The sequence below is a fragment of the Stylophora pistillata genome, chromosome 8 (genome assembly GCF_964205215.1).
Source record: "Stylophora pistillata chromosome 8, jaStyPist1.2, whole genome shotgun sequence".
NCBI classification, from domain to species: Eukaryota; Metazoa; Cnidaria; class Anthozoa; order Scleractinia; family Pocilloporidae; genus Stylophora; species Stylophora pistillata.
Genome location: NC_142526.1, coordinates 31,151,821 through 31,173,610, shown reverse-complemented (window position 1 = coordinate 31,173,610; position 21,790 = coordinate 31,151,821). Strand labels below are relative to the sequence as shown.

Here is a 21,790-nt window from a genome sequence, read left to right as displayed (position 1 = left end):
AATAGGAATACTTTCCTCTTTATGATCTTCGTATTTTTTAAAAGGGTCGCCATACACTTTATTTTTCATCAGCAAAAAAAGGAAAGTTCAAGACTGAGGTAATTACCACAAATTATACAGTATCTGTTTCAATAAAGCTTAAGATAATTACATTCCGGTTGCTCCTTGAAAAGCGAAGAAGTGAGTACCGCTGAAATAACAGAAAAAATAAGACTAAGACAATGGAAAGCAGAGCAGAATTTCAAATATGAACCACAGAAAAAAACTTGGAAAGAAACAAAACATGGTGAGACAGCAAAAAGGTACAAACCTCAAGTAGCTTCAAGTGAAGTACCACTTTCATTACATCAATAAAAAATAATCTAACTCCAAATGTGAAATAAAGAACCTTAAAGGAGAAGATCGAAGAAGTTTAAAATACAGGTTATTTGTATGGTTTGGCTGATTCCGCTACCACTTCTTGTAATGAATAAAATCTTAAATTTTATGACTGCAAATAGGAAATGTGTCAGCTACGAGAGCCAGATACTCTCAGGTACCCCAGACAGACCTCAGACAGCGAACGACACGAAAAAGAGGCCTAATCATCGGCACACACACATTTATATATGTATGCTTATTCTGCGAGAAGAATCAAAAGAATTTGAAAAATATTTTAATTAACAAATGGTAAACACCACAGCGTACACTATTGAGTTATGGATGCACGCGGGAGGTTGCTAAGCACGAAAGAAGCATAAGAGTCGCTCGAGGCGATAGCCGAGAGCGACTCTAGCTTCTTGAGTGCTTAGCAAACCTCCCAAGTGCATTCATAACTCAATAGTGTACGGTGTGGTGTTTACCATTTGCTTTATAACATAACATTGATACATTGTAGCTAAAGAGTTCCCTTTTATTTAACAAATCTTACGTGACCAGAAAAAACAAGCGCGCGCGGAAAAATAGTCTTTGCATTTGCTCACGTCAGCAGTGTACACCCATGGGCAAATGGGGGATGCTTAATTGACCAATCAGAGCGCGCGCTTTACTTTGGTTATGTTATAAGTTTTCCTGTTTGCCACTCATGTACACCTGGGGCTCCAGCTTTAAAAAATCATATTTTACGGTATCCAAAAGGCAAACAGATGCGTATTCATACTCAAGGCTGAAAAAATTGTTATAAAAAAAATATCACATTGTTTGCGTTCAGTAAGCTCGAACTGAAACGCATGAAGGAACTAATATTCTGACGTCAAACTTCAACAGAAAACAAAATCAATTAGTGATTTCCTACTATATTCCGAACCGCCCGACGAACAGAATAGATTTTCAATATCTAGGCTGTTTTGCATCGAAATCGCCTCATCATAAGAAATACCTGCTTTTTCATCAGTGTAGCAAATCAAGCGCGCTCTAACGGAATACACGCATAATTAACAGACTGCTGTTGCATCACTCACTGCTCGCTCAGAAAAGGTTACTAGTTGAATTAAAAAAACTGGCAGGGAAATTCGGACTATCGGAAATTTTGCAAATTTCTTACTATTCAGTTATTTCATTTATATCGAACGATCAATGATTCTCAGTGTTCAACACAAGTTAGAAGTATCGGAGAAGTTTCATCAACAATTTAATAACGAATGTTTTTGTACATGTGTGGGTGGTTTATTTTTTTGGAAAACAGTTCCGTTGCTCTGTTTTGTACCTTCTGTGATCACTTAAACGGTTGAAAATGTCGAAAACAAAGTTTAATTGGATGATCTATTGTTGACGGTTTTCAGAAGTCATAACAACTTGTCACGTCCACGGTTTCAAGACGGAAAAACCCCGCGGCTAGTCAGCGTTCGTCTGTGAAAATATGTGAAGAGATGCATTTGGGAAATGTTTGAAATACTCAACGACCGCAAACGGCGTAAAACCGATAAAACGATGAGAAAAGTCAATCTGGCTAGGCAATTTAAACAACACTACACGGCTGCGCAGGTACAAAATTACCATAAAAGTGACAGACTTGGTTAAACTCAAGATCAAGCACAGGCGGGGAATCAATTGATTTACCTCGTTCAGAAATGTAACATTGGCAAGGAGGAAAGATTACTGCTGAAATTGTTAGGTAAGTCGCTGACACAGTTAATTCAAATTTTGTAACCAAACTCGTTAACTGCCTGTTGAAAGTGAGCTGCGTCATATTTCAACTTCCGTTCTAATTCATTCCATCCTCGGATATTTCTGTACTATTGGTTTATCATTGCCTCGTTGGTGATTTTCTATCCTAGCAGAATGATATTTCAAAATCACTTGCACTAATTTGATCTCCTCTATCTTTTAATTTTACCATCCGTATTCTTCAATGGATTATTGTTATGTCCTTGGAGTTGTTCCTTCTTCATTCCGAGCTACTGCTTTGTAGACTCGAGTAGTCATTTGTAATGCTTATTCACTTTTGTTCATCTTGATTTTATCATTCCCTCTACTGTGATTTTCGTTCTCTCCCTTTTAATTTCTTCCACACGAGTTACCCGGGTTTTTAAGTCAGGTAAACACAAAGGTTTGACATGATTTAACAGAAGAATAAAACTCGACCGACAGCCGCAAGACCGGTGGGAGCTGGATTGTCAAACACGCACAGTATGTACACTCCGCAAACAGAATTGGACTGGCTATATACACAACACAAAGTCCTGCTTATTTGTAAAAAAAGTCGGATACTCAAAGTGACCGTTTGTTAAATGTTTCTATCAGCCTTCATGATGGGAATTCACGAGAAAACAAACCCGGTATGCTATATTACAGTTCCCACAAGGTCCATGCTATCAGCACTATATTTTTAACTGGCGAAATGAGATTCCACTAACGCGCCAGCCTGACTTGCTACAAACTGTCCTGTTGCATTGACTGGTAGTAGGCATGATGCGTACAAAGAAGGCTTCTTATCTTAGAACCAATCACATTCGACAATTTGTCCCACTGAGTTTGTTAAAACTTACCCTGGCCCCAGAGGTTTCTCTTTTTCTCCCTGTTTACAATCCTTTCGGGCTGCGAAGCAGCGAGATTGGCCGAGCTGCGTAGCAGCGTCTCTTTTTCTCGGAGCTGCGAGCGAGCATCTAGGCGAATCTCGCTGCTTCGCAGCTCGAAAGGATTGTAAACAGGGAGATAAAGGAGAGAAAAAAGAGAAACCTCTGGAGCCAGGGTAGTTAAAACTGACCAAAAAAAAAACAAAAAAAAAACGCCGCACAGAGGTAATTGGAAGCCCACCTCTTGCTGACCTGGCAATAGCTGTTTCGAAAGAATGCACCTCTGAAATCTGACGTTTTGCAAAAGTCTTCCCCTCAGTGATAATCCTATGTATCTTATGGGCTTACGGATAAACCCTAAAATATTTAGGAGTTGACTTCGATAAATAGTTATAAATCACAAGAAAACTCATGAAAGATCTAGAGGCGGCATTTTTAATTTGTAACAATGTTTTTTTTTTTTTCTTTTTAAGTTTAATGATCAAACCTGAAAAAAAATTAGTTCCCTATGGGAATAGCGTCCTGGGGCCTAACGGGTCCGTAAAGCTGTTCTGTTTTCATTCAAGATGGAGATTTCAAAAGTTTTGAAAATGATACAATAAAACTACTCAGCTAAAGAAACAAAAAGGACTGGTTTGGCTGCCTGAACCCGCTTTCCTATCGATTAAAGTTTGATTTTAAAACTGGCTTCGGGCCCGTTAAGTTACCGTGACTTTCGAGAAACGGGCTCTAGGACAAGACAGATGGCGTACTTGGAATTTGTACGTTGATGACACGCCGGTTCACCATGTTTCACAGCAAAGACAGTGCAAATGAGTTTTTGCACTATTTAAACAACTGTCATAGCAATATTAAATTTACCATTGAATTTGAACAGAATAATGCAATTCCTTTTTTGGACATTCTTGTCACACGTAATCAAAACAACACTTTCATGACATCCATCTACCGAAAGAAAACTTCCACAGGTCTCTACTCGAAATGGGATTCCTTCACCTCACGAAAGTACAAAATAAACGTCATCCGCTCCCTCACTTATCTCTACTACCGTCTTTGTTGGTCTGGCTCCTTGCTACAATCTGCCCTCAATGATCTTCGAAAACTCCTTCTTCAGAACGGCTACCCACAAGGCATACTCAACTGTCGTATCAACGATGTGTTGAACAAAAACAGACATCAGCATAACATCCCATTGTCTACAGTTCCTAAGAAAGATACTGACCATCCCACTTCTCTACTTAGGTTTGCAAAGCAACCAAGTCGCCAAACGCCTGAAATCATGTGTACAAATTATATTCTTTTGTTAACTTGAAAATCGTTTTTCAGAACACTCGATGCATAAAATCTTTCTTTCCTTACAAGGACCGTATTAATCGTTCACAACAATCCAGGGTTATTTACAAAGCAAATTGCTGGGATTGTAATGGTTGTTACATTGGTAAAACTAAACGACGACTTCACGATAGAAAAACCGAACATTTTAAGGCCTTTGCTAAAAATGACAATACTTCGACCACATCAAGGCCACTGAACATAATATCAAGTGGGATCATTTTGATATTTTTGCAAAGGGCAAAACAGACTATCATTGTAAAATCAAAGAGTCCTTACTTATTCAAGAACTTGAGCCAGCTTTCAACGTGAACGTCGGAAGTGAAAAGCTGTTGCTTTATTAATCTGCTCCAGTGTTACTAGTTATTGTTAAGTTTTTTGCTGAATCTTGGTTCCAGTCCGCTCACCTTAGTTACATATATACATAGCTGTTTTAAATTTCAACCGTTACTTTTGAAAATGTATGTGGAGTACATACGAAACGTCAAGTCATAATCAAAATGTGCAAGTTCAATATGTTAATCACTGCTGCTTGTGTCTTATTTTTTATAAAATTACGATGGCCCAAGAACAAAAGCATTTACGATAATTTTTTTTTTATGGCAGGGTCCTTGAGAAGTTCAGTTTTACACCATCGTGATATATATCTTTTTGGTTCTCCTTTGTAAAATGAATTCCAAATTAAGCAACCTTTATTGATGAAACGTAGCAGACATTCATGGCGGTCCTTGATTGAAGAGAGTTTTGAAGGGGCAAGTGTTCCTAAGTATAACCTTAGGATTAGGTTGTATCTTTTGAAAAATGTTGGAACAAAGCTTTTTAGCCATGGATGGTTAAAGTTCTATTAAAAAAGCCTTTCGGGATGACTCTCTTGTCTTAGCGAAACCATGATGGAAGAAAACGGATTTATCCCTCGTCATTCCTCTTCCTTACCCTCCCCTCTCTTGGTTTTATAATTGGTACGTGACTTCAGTTTGACTTCGATTGACCTGGTATCCTTTTTCTCAAATTCATTCACGTGTGTGAAAGTTCATTAGTGAAAATATGGTTTAGATGTCGCTGTAAAAACCTCTGTCCGTGTTTGCAAAAAGAACTGGAAATCGCTCACGATCAAATAAAATTGCGCAGAGGAATGAACCTTTACACGTAAAGTTTACTGGTGCATTTTTTTCGATGAAAAACTCAGGGCTCTAAGCTTCTTCCTGACGAAGAAAATTAAGACGACGTGCTTTTGTCTACGCACAGTTCAATGCTACACACTCAAGCTGCATTGAAAAACAGGAAAAAAAACAAAACCTAAACTTCTATAAAAGATAGGATCTGACAGATTAGTAAGATACCGTTCGTTATCACCCGGTGAGTCCTTAAATAACCCTCGAGATGCAAATATCTATTTATATCCACCGGAATGTGAAATATTTTTTTAAGCTGCAAAGTCACTCATCTCGAAAACCATTTTAAAGCGTAACTTGAAATTGATTTTTTTTCGATAGTTTGATCCTTTTTCGATTAGATTTGTTTTTACTAACAGACAGGAAAACAATTTGTTCCCGTTATTTTCCATGTTGAAGAAACTTCGGTTCAGGAGGTCAACAGGAGCCTAATGTCTTTACGTGACTTTGATAATAACAGCAGTAGATTTCTGTTTATCTGAAAATAAACAACAGCTCTGGGAATTATCACGAATGCTCGTTTCCGTTTCCAAATTTGGAGCTTAAATTATGGTTGAAGTATCAAATGTTTCCTTCGAAAAAACTCGATCAGGAACCTTTTTATTTGGGCGTGATATTATGAGCGCTTTCTTCGTAAAAATTTCCGGCTAATACATTTCAGGTCGTTATGTGAAAATCTGCAAAATTCTGGAAGTTACCTTTGTAAGTTTTCATTTACTTATTCTAATGTTATACATTAGAGATTTACGGCATAAGAATGACTAAAAAAAGAATTATCTATGGCTGTTTAAAAGAAAAACTCAGATTATGTTCAACTACTTGTAACAATTTTCGGCCGTGTTCAGAACATGGTATTCTTGTTCCCCTTTCGCGCCAAATTTTTCCACGTACTTCGGTCACTTAATGCCCACATTTTTGTCCAGATAAATCCTGGTCCCCCAAAGATTTTCCATGTTGATTTAGTCATGAACGGTTTAAGTATTCATGCAAAAGACATGGTCATGCATCATGGAGTGTATCTACTTTTTTTAAAGTCACCTTTATTGTTTCTGCGTTTTAGTATAAAACATTAAAAAAACCCTCGATTTTCAACATAAGTTTCAGTCATATCACACGAACAATAGAGGAATAGATATCTATTTATCTCTCAGATAAACTAGTCGATCGTGCGAGAGAGGTTATATCCCGGCCGTCGCGACTGTTCTACGAGGGGGAAACTCGGCCAATTCTCTGCTATTCCTACCTCAAATAGGAAATCAAACATAGCTATATAAGTAAAGCTTGATACTGCATCTCTCCAAAGCCTCTCGCCAGCTTTCGATTTGTTTACAGCTATGAGTAGATTTCACTTTAAATTCACTAGCAGACGGCGAACACTGTCGATAACTTTCCACGTCTCAACATCGGGATCTGTAGACAGCTTTCTTCTCGCCGAGAAGAACATTTAGAGAGGACGTCGATTGTGAAGTTTCTTTCGAAGAAAAAGTTGAAACAAGGATCCTAAGTGTTCTGTCGCAGTTGACTCTCTTTACATTGAGCAACTGTGAATTTCTCCTTAAAAAATTCATGGAATTAACCGACTATCTCGATTAAATTATTTGTTTGTTCCACGCGGACATTAGCAGTGCCGGATGAAATAATTCTGGCCAAGATCCAGTTAGTCTAAATTGGCAATACATTGTCTAATAAGTGCCTTTCATTTCTTGTGGAATTCCATAAATATACGTCAAGGAAACCTTTACAACAAACACTAAGTGCAGCGGGGAAACTGGCACGACTTCTCGTCAGAGTAAGGGAGAACGATTACAATTTACCACAAAATTCGAATCATAAGCCTCTGCCCGATAAAACTTCGAAAAAGTTCTCAGAGAGGATTATAGACGAATTTCTAAACGGAGGGACTTAAATTGGGTGGATAGACGAGGGCCGATTAACAGGCGACATAAAAAAAAAAAAAAAGGGCCAGTTAGAAATAGATAGATAAGTCATATTCACGAGATAAAATAACCGTCAGTCGTCTGGAGAGATTTTCCGGATTTAATCGGTTTTAGTTTTAAGATTTAGGTATTAACTTAATTCGGCAAGACCGTGATGTTAAGCCGCTGTAACTGTAACTGAAGATATCCGAAACAATTCCATTCATAATGACGTCCAGAGTAGCCGGCTGTCGCTAAGAAAGAACATCTAAGATCTGAATTGTCTATAGCTTACAAAAGGCTCCCCAAAGTCTCTAGCTCTTTCAACTTTCAGATTATATGACAATCATAGAAGGAATTTAAATGGAATTTCTGGCCTCTACTCCATTCATTCAATGAGAAAAGCTTTCTGAACTGCTTTACTATATTGTCACGAAAGACATGTAGACAACCATGGATCTGGCTGCGAAGACATGGTTCTGAGAGAATGTACAGCTTAAAGAGAGGGGTGAAGAGAAAAATTACTGTCTCTAGTTACTTTGTTTCAAAAGTTTCTCTGCTCTGCTGGTTTGATTACCGACGTTGATTAAAGCTAGCATCGTAATCGATATCCAAATATCACATGCAGCAAAATGTTCTGTCATTAGCTGGAATTTCTAGTTAATTAATGACGAGACGACTAAAGAATGTGCAAGGGGAAATTAAAAGTCCTCTGCTTACCGAAGCATGTTTTCCGAATTCAGTGTGAAAAGTTCGCGTTTTGCATTTTGAAATTAAAAGCCTTTTTCGCATAATCATTTGCTACGTCAACCCGTGTACAAGTATCTCGTAATTTGCCCAGTTCATTTCACTGAAGAAAAAACTTGAGATTCTTTAAATCAGTCAGCAGCGCCGGCTTTTTCTTTTATTAATTATTCCTCTATTCAATGAATTTTTTTATCCTTGATTAAAACGATGATATACAAATCATTCTTATTAACGCCTGCAATAAGTAAGTCGATATTTTGCTCATCTCAGGAATGATGCACACGGAAGATTTGCTTTTAACAGCCCTAATTAAAATACTCTATAGTCTGGCCGGTTTCAAAATAATTTTAATGAGCAACAGACAGCTTTTGCTAGTGTCGACTGAAATATTTTGAACTAAATGTCGATCAACCATATGTGATTTTAAAATTTGTCTGGTTTGAAGTACATTCTTGATAAATATCGCCAGTCTGAGAACCATTTCGCCGGTGTCTCAATACGTCAGATTTTATATTAGTTTAGTTTAGCTGCAAATTGGCAAAGAATGCGCTCCACAAATAACAAAGTCACTGACAAATGCAAATGATTCGTTTTTTTAACTTTATATCCACACTTATTGATTTTGCTAAGCCCTACATGTACATGCATGCATGCAAAAAGCTGGTCATATATGAACTTATACAATACATGGTCTATAAGTCTCCGATGAATTTTTTGAGCTAAGCTCATCTGGTCAACATCCGAACACGAAATAGCGGGTGAAAGATTTCAGTCGTCCAGGGAGAAATTCGCATGGAATTTTTCTTTGTTCACCGTTGGTAACGTATGTTTCACATTTTTCTTTGTTTTGATATATTTAACACACTTGGATTCACGTCGTGGAACCTTTATACTGTAAACGCCCCAATAAGCCCACCTCTTCGCTCTTTACCAATCCCCTATTTCAAATTTCAGAGCCCCGCTCCTCGTGTTCTTCATTTTCCTTGCTTCACTAAATAATGACGCGCTGCAAATGGTTATACTTGTATTTGAAAACCTGTATCATTATAGTTTCCGTCATGCGTAAAAAACAAACAAACAAATGCGAGCTGCAAATGCTACTCATAAAGGACGAGGGACAATTCAGAAATAATGATTCACATGTTTTGAGAGCCCGTGCCCCCTACCCCTCTCTCCTCCGCCAGTCCCTTTAGTTCCTCCCTGATAAGGCCTCTGGAGGCTCTCAAAACTTATGAGCCCCTGGAGCTCCACGGGGACTCCCCCTGGAAGCTTCTTAGATCATTTATAGGAGGTTAGTTTGAAAGTCGTCTGAAACACTGCAATGAAGCAAAGCTGAAGGCCTTATTCTAGAGCTCCAACCCAGAGCACAACTAGGACGTCAAAATGAAATACGACGCTTACAATTTTTTGGTATTTCTTTGAAATTCTATCGACATATTTACCAGAATTTAGTTCAGAAAGTTTTGGAGAAACCTGACCATTTTGGTAAGGTTGGATGGTGTAAGAGAAAACAGTGAGGCCTGCAGGACTTGAAAATCAGTTATCCTTCGCATGCATGAATTCACATTTTTAAAATTTGTCCATCAAGAGATAAATTTCCAACGAATTAATCCCGTACAAGACACGAAAAGTCCACATTTTTGCATGTAAATTATGGGGTTAACGAGCCATTCAGTTATGTCATGCCCGAGTGAGCAAAGTATATAAAACTGACCATGCAGACAAGGATTTATCAACTTTACGCTTTCACCGCAGAAATAGAAACACTAGATGCAGGTAAACATCCTCTAAAAAGCTGTATCGAAACTCTCCATCGGGGCTCATAAACAAGATATTTTGAACATTTTGAATAACAGCCATTCTTAAGATTATTATTTAGGTGTTGCAAAAGATCTTGAAAGCATCCCTCAAAAATTTACTTTGTTCAATTCAACTTTGGACTTTGAGCTTCTCATACCCTGAAGTCGGCATTTACGTCATATAAAAGCTGTATCCATAGTTAATCGATAGTCCCCTCGATTAACTATGCTGCGTCGGACCGAAGAAAAAAGATTAACTTATTAATAAACACTTGATCGGTTCAGCGCAGTGAAACATCTTGTCATAGACATTCTGCAGATTGCATGCCGTCTAATTATGAAAATTCCGTGTCCACAGGCAGATTCAAGTTGAGAAATGACAGATTAAGTTTAATCAATTTTATTCCACTTGGTGTTTTGACCCACTTTATAAAAAGCATTCATATATTTGTTTTTCACACCGGAGGAAAATTTTGCTGACGAAATCGATTTTTGAGCGTAGATGCTCTTTAGTACGACTTTGTCATATCTTTCTTACTTCAAAATACGCTTATTAATTAAGCAATCAAGAAAGAGGAAACAGAAATTAGGCCGATTTCAATATCTCCCAGTCATGGATCGAGATGACTAATCAAATAATATTTCTATTTTGTAACGTCACAAGCTAGTTGCAGGGTTTTAATTACCATTTCCTCAGTTTTCGGCGGACACCGATTGTGTCGATGATGTATTAATTCGACAACGTAGCTCAGTTTTACAGAAACCCTTGACTAGTTAGCAATTACTCAATAGCTATAAAAGTACAGATATAGATATAAAGAAGGTTTTTTTTTATCGGTATTGTCATAGGAGTTATTTTTAGTCTTTCGCGACAGCCATTTATCGATCATGAGACACCGTAAGATTGCCGATTATCAAAATTTATTTTTAAGCAGACTGGATACAAACTGAAAATGTTCAAAATGGACCGGAGATAATTGAGGTCAGGAATAATTTTTCAGTGTTAAAACTCCACAAATGCAAGGCGCTAGCTGCCGGAGAGTTGCGAGTTTTTTTACCTTTTTCCTCCTTTCTCATGGTGAAAGTTTCAATCCAGAAGTTATAAATTTCCAGAAGAAAACTGTAACAACAGCTGGACACTAAACATCAAACGAAGAAGTTTAATGCGGACGATTTCTGGTCAGCGAACTTTTCTCAAAAATGCTAGTGATTGCGGGATATATGTGGAGTTTAGAGAGCTCATTCGGCGAGAATGCGGCTTCTTATTTGACGAAATCAACCCTAGAGGGTCAAGTGCGTTTTCAAACCCTGCAGCGACTTACATAATTCGCTATTTTTATCTTATGATCATTTGACGATGAAAAGGCGTTCTGGGTTGTTGACCAAATATCACCGCCTACTGCACACCAACCACATACATACTCATATAATGGACAACATGCTATAATTGGAAATGTTTTGGAAGTTTCTTCTCACGGCTCTTGTACCTGTATATGTTATGACCTGGGGTCGTAAATAAAGTTCCTTCGGCCGGCCTTTTTTTTTTCAGCATTGAGCATTAATTCCGAAAACGTTTTCGCTAAATCAAACCACTGGAGCATAATAATCTTCAAAACTTGTTTCAGCGATGTGATATTTCCAAAATGATCTGTCAAAGAAACAGCGAAAATTTTAGAAAAGAGTTTTACAGGGAGTCAAATAAATCGGTATCAATCAATGGATATTGAGCTAGTGAATTTTTAGGTGGCTAATCTTATATTTAAACAAAAGACCATAAAGAACCTAACTGTAAGCAAAACCTGTAAACGTACCAATCAAGGCGGATGTTATTACCAAGTTAGTTCACCTAAATCATGAGACTCCTTCGGCTGTTTAGCTCTGTGATTTCAGTGATACCTAGTTTTCATACGGGTCAGTAATTTTACTTATTGTTGCTGAAATCATTTACGGTTAAAATAAGATTTGCATTAATAGTTAACGCATGAGATTATACCTCAAAAGTTACCGTATAAGGTTTTTTTATGCCCTCAATATCATATGCCCTTTCAGGGCAACATAGTGCGAGGGAGTGGAGACTGTCGGCAGTGGCCATAATGGTATATTGCCAGACGTCTATGGGAGATGCAAACATAGGCACTTTCTGTTTGAGAAGTTGAAGAAAATATCATCTAAGTACCGCTTTACAAAAAATTGAAGCGCCTCGGGGCAAGAAAATGCTCCGGCCTATCATTAGGAAACTTTGTTTGGTTAAAAAATGCCGCTTTCTTTCTTACTGAAACTGAAAGATATGCGAGCAAGAAAATCGGTCATGTGCAACCAGCCCCCACTTTGTAAAACTATCAAGAATAGGTTTTGTTTTGCTTTCAGTAACTTGTATTATTCCGTTATCTCGCCCTCTTAGAACGAATGACGTCAACCTTAATTTAAACGCCCTGAAACACCTAAATCAACATTGAAACTACATCAATCAGTTTGTTTTAGTGATGTTGATATCGCACGACAAAACAGTGCTTTTGTCTGACTTTTACTGTAGTTTTTGACGTCAGTATTAGAACTTAATTCATTTCACAAAGCAATTTATGACAGCCCTGTTGATTGTGTACTTCGATGTCTACTGTTGCGAATCGATTTGGGTTTATTACCACGCAGCCCACGCACAATGCCGTAGGATTATTTCAAATACACTCCCCGCTTTCACAACGACAATACGAACTTCCTGTTCACTCAAAAACCTATTCTATATGGCCTTTTTGCGTTTACAAGATACCGCAGGTTATCGCAAGGGTTTAATGCCGTGATAAATAATCCTTAAGAAGGACACTTCAATTCTCAAATTATAAGCGGGCCACTCGGTCGCTTAAGACGCAGGTTGGGTCACACGCACGCCGAGAGAAAATCTTCTCAACCAACTCAGGTAAAAACAAAATATCTTTCATTGTTTTCATCTCTGATCCTAAATTTATACTTTTAAACACACCGCCCGTGGTCTTTTCGCAGTTGTATTTAGAATGGGGTAAATTGGGCGTGATTGGAAAGTCGCGTGGAGGAGAGCGCGAAAACCCCAGAGGGGTAAATTGGCTTTCGTTTGCTTGGGCGTTGATCTTTTCCAGAATGTGGACTTCAATGGTTTCAGAGTCAGCGGAATTTAAGGAAAGCAAAGATAGACTTTGTTAACACGTGGTTTTAGTTCATGCTCGCGTGACCAGCGAACATTCTCATTTTTCTTTTGATCGCCATGGGTGGTAACCAAAAGATTGAATATTCGTTTTGCTCGTGCAGCGAATTTGGCTTTACTTCATGTCAGAGCCTGAAAACCTAGCCATATATAGCATATAAAGAGACTTAATGAAACTAAATCAAGTTAGCGTTGTCGAAGACAGTTTTTGTCAACAATTATCAATTCTGAGTTCCCGTAATACTCAGCCGGAAGCGCGAAAACCACAAAACTTGCGTATCTCCTGAATATTTTCCCAACTGTACTCTTTGAATTACCGGAAGCCCTTAGGACTTTTTGAGACGTTGTTTCCCAAGAATTCTGACTTCCTGTCCCTTCAAAAGTAGTCAAAAAATGAAAACAGTCTATTTATCCAGTTTACTGACAGAAGTTTTAAACGTGCGATGAGTTGTACGACTTTAGCGAACAAAATATTTGTAAGGGCAAGATAACACTCAGTTATAGCGTGAATAAATTTGTGATATTATTCACAATATTGGAATGTCGCATCGTGACGCTATTCGTGGTTTCGTCTAGCATTTTCTCTTGAGATTTGCATCCTTGATGCAGACTGTATTCTTTTATTTTTTAAGATTCCACTTGTGAAGTCAGAAAGCACAAGCAATGAACAGACAATATGAGGATTTAAATGAAAGAATTCGAAGCGCCGACACGCAAACAGCAAAAATCGAGTTTTCTCAAATGTCTGGAACGGGATAGTGATATTTTTGAACCAAGCTGTCTCTTCTCGACCTCATCAGTTCACCATGGTAACCACTAGCCAATCATAACCCCAACCTGAGAAGGCACGATCGCTATGTGTCAATTAAGTTAATTTTATGTCTAAGGGGGTGGACATGTCATTTTCGCACAGCAAACAATAAATTTTGTGCAGCTAATCTGTCTATCCTTGGCAAAGGCTTTTAACCGTTTATATACTTCTCGTAGGTTATCGAAGTCGTGCAGGATCGCAAAGAACCTGTCTTGGAGACAAGATAAAGCAGAAGATTCTCAAAATTCTAGACTCTCGGATCGGAAGTGTATTTTGGGTCCGTAATAACTTCAAAGTGAGGTGATACCTAGATGCCTTCCGTGGAATGTGAAATATCTAGTTGCGTGAGCAAGACCCCTACTCTCTTACAGATCAGCTTCATCGTGGCGTAAACCAAGGTCCTTCGATATTTTATTTTCTCGTCCTTCGCATAGACGGGAGAGCGTCTGGATCTTCAAATTACACTTCAACGTCAATATTCCTGTTGCGAACTGGCTGGATGTGAAACTGTATTCTTACATATTCAACAATGGAATTTGAGAATCTTTGAGTTATCAACGAAGGTGATTTCATCACTGAAGGGTCGGGTTTTAGCTAGACTTTATTTTGGGATCTATCGAGATAAAACCATTCGCTGAGAGCTTCATTGTCTCGGGTTTGACTATTCAACGCTTTGCGAATCTGCGATCACAAAGAAAACATTAAAAACATACACAAACTTCAACGAACATGTCGATGCGGGAAGGAGAACCAACGCGGCGAACGACTTATGTCGGGAACAGCCAGCAAATGCTTCGGGATATCAAAAAGAGTTTACAACATTTGAAAAGGCAGCCTGAACAACCTCAGAGACTTTCACAACAACCAGCGGCAACCCCGAGCTCGAACACGGCGACAACGGTTGTACACGAACAAACTACTCAACCAAACGCATCAAGGATTGCACACAACCCGAATCGGCGAGGAATGAGTCATGCGAAAGCTTTGGCCGAAATAAGGAGCAGTTTAAAACCCTTCGAGGCCACGGAATCGGGTTATTCTTCATGTTCTGAGAATGGAGAGGCCATTAACAAACAGTATTTGATGAGTCAACTCAAAGCAATGGGCTTGGACGAGGTACTGTATTTATATCACTACTTACTTTTTTGTTTTCGACAGGCCTTTCTAGTCTCGGTTCTTTCATTACTTCATGCCAATGTTTCGTTTGTGTGGATGTTGCAAGCGTACAAAAGTCGTGAACTAGGGTACTTCGTGTTTATTTGCTTCGGTCTTATAACCCGGGTATACAATGATAGATTCACTGTATATCTCGAATATTTAGTTCTCGATAAATTATGCTGGAGGCTTTCCTGTTGTTTTATCTTGTACCGTTCTCTCTCCATCCCACAGATAGAAAACAACAGATGTACATTTTGGCATCGATTTTATTGTGATAAGTCAGTAAATGAGCTTTAGATCTCAGGGGAAAGACCATTTTTTCCGCTCGGCCGCCAGTGTTTTTTTTTATCGCCGGTTCTTTTTCGTGTTAAGTTACATATCCGCAATGCTTTATCATCTCAAGCATTTGGATGTGGCAAATGTTGTGTTCTTTTTGCGAAGTCTGTCCGGAAGCGCAGGTCAAAGGGTTGGTTTCAACGGATTCCTTCAGCTGCTGGCTTTGAGTTCTTAGCATGGAGTGTTGAATAGCATTCGTTGCACTCATGCCTTTCACTCATGTGAGAACCGATACAAGTGGATGACCATGCGAAACGATCTGAAATTTCATTGCAATTTCTTTCTTTCGGAGTGTCTATTTAAAGGGACATCTGGAAACAGGCATCCTGAAACTATCATTTACCTGAAAACTGATAAATGTTTCAGCTTAAAATAGGTGCCAAAAAATGCGGTGACCGAATATCGGATTACGCGACATTTTTGAAATCCCGAAAAATGTTGGATGTTGACCTACTGATTGAACCAGTGCGGGTACTTTTTGGAACATATGTTTTCTATTTCAACTCACCCGGGGGGATGAAAATTCTAGATATGGTATCAATGGTTACACTTTGACTTCTCATTCCAGGATACGGCCACTGAAGCCATAAAGATGACTGCTAACAGGACAGTGGAGGATGCATTGCAACTTATTGAAACTTTAGCATCAACGGGGGGCTACAACAGAGTCAATTTTGGTTCAAATACACCAAACAGTCGGTCTCAACTTCCTCCCCCCTATAATGCAGCAGTCAACCGTCCTTGGAAAGGTTCAGAAGAGGAAACAGCCAGAGCAGAATCACCCATGAATGCTGTAGAAAGGGTACACAGTACAATTTCCATGCCATGTGCACAGGCAAGTACAGGAATGTCAACACCAGAGGCTACAAGGGCTGAGTGGTGTGTTCAGAGGTCAAATAACCCTGGACAACTTGTCCAACCGTGGCGTGGTGCACATATAGCAACACCTCAGCAAAGATTTGTTGAGCGAACTGGCCCAAAACTGCAGCTTGGTTGGAAACCTACAGCAGTTGTTGGGCCAAGACCAATGCAAGGGATGAATCAGGGTCAAGCACAATTTGTCAATGGTGTTGGTGCTAATGTTCCTTCTCCGCAGTTTCATGTAAGTGCTAACCTCACGTTAACTGGAAACAACTCTGCTCCTGATGAGTATCAAGGAGGCCGGATGGCTACCAAGGTTCCGAATGCTACAGGAAGTGGCACAAATAATATGTCGTTCAACATATATGTTCAAACCAATTTTCCACCAAATTCCTCTGAGAACATTCAGGCATCCAGTCAAGGACAATTTTACCAAAATACGGCTCCACATATTGTTCCAACGGTTGTTCAGGGTACACACAGTGATGCATTGAACTGCAACTCACCCATACCAAGTGCACAACAGACTCCAGTGCCACACTTTGTTCAGTCTTTTGACCCAACTCTTCATCCTCCACCTGCATATGCTCCAGTTCCAAGGAGGCAGACTCCTTCTGATGTAAGCATGGGTGAGGCAAGCAACTGGCAAATCCATGTACCACGCGTATCATCACGGTCACCAGTACCACCTCCCTGTGATCAGTGGAGACACTCTTGGAATACAGAAACATCATCCAACTCTGGTTCAATAAGTGACGAAATGCCATGGTCTAGTTCTTATAATGACAGTGGACCTCCTTCTCCTCTGTCGGACTCATCATTCACGGTGGAGGGTTCAACAAAGGTTACCAATGTAACTGGGACAGTTGTTTACCGTCTTGATTCACCCAAACGGCCACCAATTCCAAACATGGAGGCCTCAGTTCCTTGTAATGAAGATGATGATCAAATGTCAGAGTCTGATATGGAGACTCTGACACCGGGCCAGAGATATCGACAATACAAGGAGAAATCAAAACTAAAGACTGTTTCTCCCACAGCAACTAAATTTTACTTGGAGCAACACTTTGAAAATTTAATGAAGAACACAAAGGAAAGGGAGAAGAGACGTGTTCAGCTTGAAGAGGAGATGGATAAAGTTGGACTTTCTCATGATGCGAGAGATCAAATGAGAAAAATCCTAATGAAGAAAGAAACAAATTACACTCGTCTGAAGCGATCAAAGATGGATATAACTATGTATGATAAGATAAGTAAAATTGGTACGGGAGCATTTGGAGAAGTGTGGCTTGTACGGAAAATAGACACAAACATGTTGTATGCCATGAAAATACTTCGGAAGACTGAGGTTTATAAGCGCAATCAGATGGCTCATGTCAAAGCTGAAAGAGACATTCTTGCAGAGGCTGACAATGAGTGGGTTGTTAAGTTGTATTATTCTTTCCAAGACGATAAATTCTTGTATTTGGTGATGGACTACATCCCAGGAGGAGACTTAATGAGCCTTTTGATCAAAATTGAAATCTTTCCAGAGAATCTGGCAAGGTTCTACATTGCAGAACTTGTACTGGCAATTGAGTCAGTTCACAACATGGGATTTGTGCACCGGGATATAAAGCCAGACAATGTGTTGATTGATCGTGATGGTCATATCAAACTGACAGACTTTGGGCTTTGCACTGGCTTTCGTTGGACCCATGACAGCAAGTATTATGAGGACAAGGATGGCCATAAAAGACAAGAAAGCATGGACTATGGCATGCAGTACTGGGATCAAATGGAGTATTCTGCAGACTTAAATGAACAGCTTCTTCAGAAGTCACTTCAACAAATGAAGCCACTGGAGAGAAGGCACTTTCGCAAGCACAAGCGGAGTCTTGCGCATTCTTTAGTGGGTACACCGAATTACATAGCACCAGAGGTATTGCAGAGAAGTGGTTACACGCATCTTTGTGATTGGTGGTCTGTTGGAGTAATAATGTATGAGATGCTGGTTGGACAACCTCCATTCTTGGCTTCCACACCAGCAGATACTCAACTGAAGGTGGGTGGGTGATTCTCCATTTCAGAGAAGTGTAAAACTTTTAGGTGGTACAGCAGAAGCTTACAAACACAACCAAAATTGACTAATGACAAGGTGGTCATTACCTGGTTCATTGATTGAATAGAGCTTTTCTTTTAACTCAGTTGTAAATTAATTAATAGGTGGTTGTATGGCAGTGTTCCAAGTTGTTACTGCATGTAATGTCTGTGTATGATAAGAAAGCAACCATGAGTTAGCTTGGTTGAACAGTTGGCACATTTGTTGCACTTCATTGCAATTTGCTCAAAAGGTTTGGAAGACTGAGAGACAATTTCACTGTCCTTGAAAAATTTTGTTCTTGACCTATTTCATTTAGCATTATTCTTAGTATCTCTTTGGACAGTCCTTGATTATTCTCAACCATTTGGGATCTATGTCTGCTTTGTCTTTCCTTATCATAAAATTCTTTATTTTATGATTTATTTTCTTCTACTTCAAAGAGTTGCCAACACTATCTTTGAAAGAGAATTGCAATACTCAGGGGTTTAAAATTTTCTGTAAATAGCTATGTCTTAAAGCTGGGCCAAAGTATAGTTAAATTTACTACAAATAGTTTTTATCCCCCTTGCATATTTCAATTGATTTCCCAGTGTAATGTGAATTTCATTTCCTTTTTTTCAGGTCATCAACTGGGAAACAACACTACACATTCCCAAGCAAGCTGAACTTAGCCCTCAAGCCAAAGACTTGATCCTGAGACTGTGTACAAGCCCAGAGCGGAGGCTTGGAAAGAATGGAATTGAAGAAATCAAGAATCATCCGTTCTTTGCTCATGTTGACTGGAGTTATGGTGTGCGTCGCATACCTGCCCCATATATCCCACACATTGCCTCTCCGACTGACACATCAAACTTTGATCCAGTTGATGAATCAGAGAGAATGAGCAGTGATGAAGGAGGAGCAGCAGCCTCAGTAGTTGCAAATGAACCAGTGGCACCCAGACAGGGCAAACTTCCCGAGCATGCATTTTATGAATTCACATTCAGAAGGTTTTTCGATGATGGTGGTAATACCTATGCCACTGCAAGGAGGTACTCATCAGATGACAGTGGCACAGACACTTCTAAAGATCCAGTATATGTGTAACTTAATGATTCCTTGTTGTTTTGTAGTTGTTGTTATGGGTGGTTTTGTGGGGAGCACAGTAATTTTCTTGTGAATCTATCTTGGTCTGTTCGCAATGATTTTTGATAAACAAATAAGAGATCAATGCTTTTTAGAAAAGACATTTCTGGTTGAAGTCTTGACTACAAACCAGAATCTGTACCATACAATTTTGATGCCACTATAATATTTTCATTTCTCTTTGACAACTAATCAAGGAAGATTAAGTAGACTGTGTGTACTGTTATCAGAGTTCTTTGAGGAAACTAGGTGTACTGTCTCAGATGAATGAAGTTTATCCCAAATTCTGTTAATAAACCTTTAACTCCCAAACTCTGATTGCTCATTCTCCCCTCTAGCTGCTACACACTGTCTTCTAAATTGAATTCAAGAATTTGTTGTTACATCAAGATAACTTTAACCTGATAAGTTAGAGTATTCTTTATACCTGATTGCTGGATATATGGTTATTGTAAGGAGAAGCTACATGCTAATCACTTTTGGGAGTTACAGGGTTAAAGACAGAAGTAATCAAACTTTTACTGTGTTTTGGTCTTTTATTCAATCAGGCTGCACTGCTAGAATTTATTTGTCAAGTCAGATTACTTTAAAGAAAGTTTTATCCTGCATTACAGACCTATTTGAATCAAGAAAAAAATAACAATTTGCAAGAATTTAAAGTTCCCTTGCTGTTTTAGTGAATCAGCATGTGAGAAAAATGTCCAGAGAAGAAGATGTTCATTCTCTCTGGCATAACTATTTAACTTGTGTTACAAACAAATGTTATTTCTGAAGGAGGAATACAAGGTTATCAGAGTTTTATTGTAATACTTGTTAAAGAGTCTGTGTAGTTTTAATTTATCCCTTGAGTTTCTTTAAAAAAAGTTTCCCTTATACATTACAGTGAAAAAAAAAAAAGAAAAAGAATGGGCAATTAAAATTTATGAGAAGAGGAATTTCTTTAGCTTATCTCATTTTGTTTGGTATGTCTTGCATAGGCTTGTATGGTGGTAATTGAAATTTTGCCATACAGTACCATGTTGTCTGTGGCACACCAGACAAATAATTTCATGAGGTCTCTACAATACCAAAGCTTTTTTTTTTTTTTTTTTTTTTTTGGGGGGGGGGGGGGTGGCAGCTAGCATTGATGAGTTCTTAGTGTTCCTGACCATACAAGGTACATTGTATCCCTCCCAATCCTCCACTTTAGATTGACTGGCTGACTGACCAACTGTACTTACCTGGTCTCTAGAGCAATGAAATGTGCTATGTCCATCCCTGCACACCCCCCAACAAGTCGATGGTAAAGGGGGAGGGGAGGCACTGAGGTGGGTGAAAGGGTAGGGAGACTAAGGGATCAGAAGCCATTTTCACCTAGAGTTGTGATGAAAACATTTCCTTCGCATCTACTCTTCCTCACTCAAATACTGCTATCAGAATTTTAACCAAAACAAAACCAATAACTTCCTCACTATAACAACGGAAATTTACAAACTACGATCTCATAACTCTCGCCGCATCTCGAGATCGCACATGTCTCCAACCCTCCGATACATGCCGCAAAATAGCAACTTGTACAATGAGGATTTTCTGTGATGTAATATCCTTAGAAACGTTGCATGGTGCGAACAAGCAAAGTAACCCACACTAACAAACACGGGACGTTGCCCTGCAGTTTTTCAAGAGTTCCAAGCTCCTGGATCGCTAGGAATTCGTTTCCTTTTGTCTGTACCCTTAAAAACTTCCTCCATCATAAGGATAATATTTGACTTCTTATATTGACATCGTGGTTTGGTGATTAGTCAATATCATGATGACAGCTGAGCGAAAAAAGAAAGAAGACGATTTAACTGAAAATTTTCGTTTAGGAGTCTCGTTGATTTACCAAGAAAATTTCGTGACTTGCCACAAAGATTCCATTGACTAAACCGAGAGAGATCTGGGCAGGTTAGCTTCTATTCGTTTGGTTACAATCAGATTACAACCACTTGTCACGTAAGTGACATTTCAACCCGGTAAATTTACACGGGGGCTTGGAATTTTTTTAGCAACTCTGAACCACCTAAAAAGATATATTACGAACTCGCAGAAAAAGCTGTAAAATGTGTCATTTGTTAAGCATCTTAATCTGGACGAGAACCCTCTTGAGTTCAATCATTCGTAATGAATTGTTCGCAAGTGGGAGTAGAGGTGAAAGCCGCTATTATTTAGGTAGAACACCTGGCTAACAATAAGCAATGGAACTTTCTCAACTACGTGGTTGAAACACACCTGCGGTTTTCATACCAATAACTTATTTGGTA

At 38.9% G+C, this 21,790-nt stretch overlaps 1 protein-coding gene across 2 annotated transcripts; it reads left to right on the top strand.

Moving 5' to 3' along the window:
• Positions 1-1,891: 1,891 nt before the first annotated feature.
• LOC111322538 (serine/threonine-protein kinase LATS1) lies at positions 1,892-20,443 on the top strand. Of its 2 annotated transcripts, none has more exons than XM_022925645.2 (4): positions 1,892-2,092; positions 14,122-15,061; positions 16,008-18,344; positions 19,005-20,443. In XM_022925645.2, exons 2-4 carry the CDS (start codon positions 14,675-14,677, stop codon positions 19,467-19,469), a joined length of 3,189 nt encoding a protein of 1,062 aa, XP_022781380.2. In that variant the 5' UTR covers positions 1,892-2,092; positions 14,122-14,674; the 3' UTR covers positions 19,470-20,443. The 2 variants fall into 2 exon arrangements, with proteins under 2 accessions (XP_022781380.2, XP_022781381.2); XM_022925646.2 differs by lacking the exon at positions 1,892-2,092 and adding an exon at positions 12,739-12,873.
• Positions 20,444-21,790: the final 1,347 nt, after the last annotated feature.

What these genes read in the sequence shown, in the direction of transcription:
- LOC111322538 (XM_022925645.2), top strand. Translation starts at nt 14,675, where the DNA reads ATGTCGATGCGGGAAGGAGAACCAACGCGGCGAACGACTTATGTCGGG. An exon ending in AAGCAATGGGCTTGGACGAG is followed by an intron (nt 15,062 to 16,007) that starts GTACTGTATTTA and finishes TTCTCATTCCAG; the next exon opens with GATACGGCCACTGAAGCCAT. An exon ending in CAGCAGATACTCAACTGAAG is followed by an intron (nt 18,345 to 19,004) that starts GTGGGTGGGTGA and finishes CCTTTTTTTCAG; the next exon opens with GTCATCAACTGGGAAACAAC.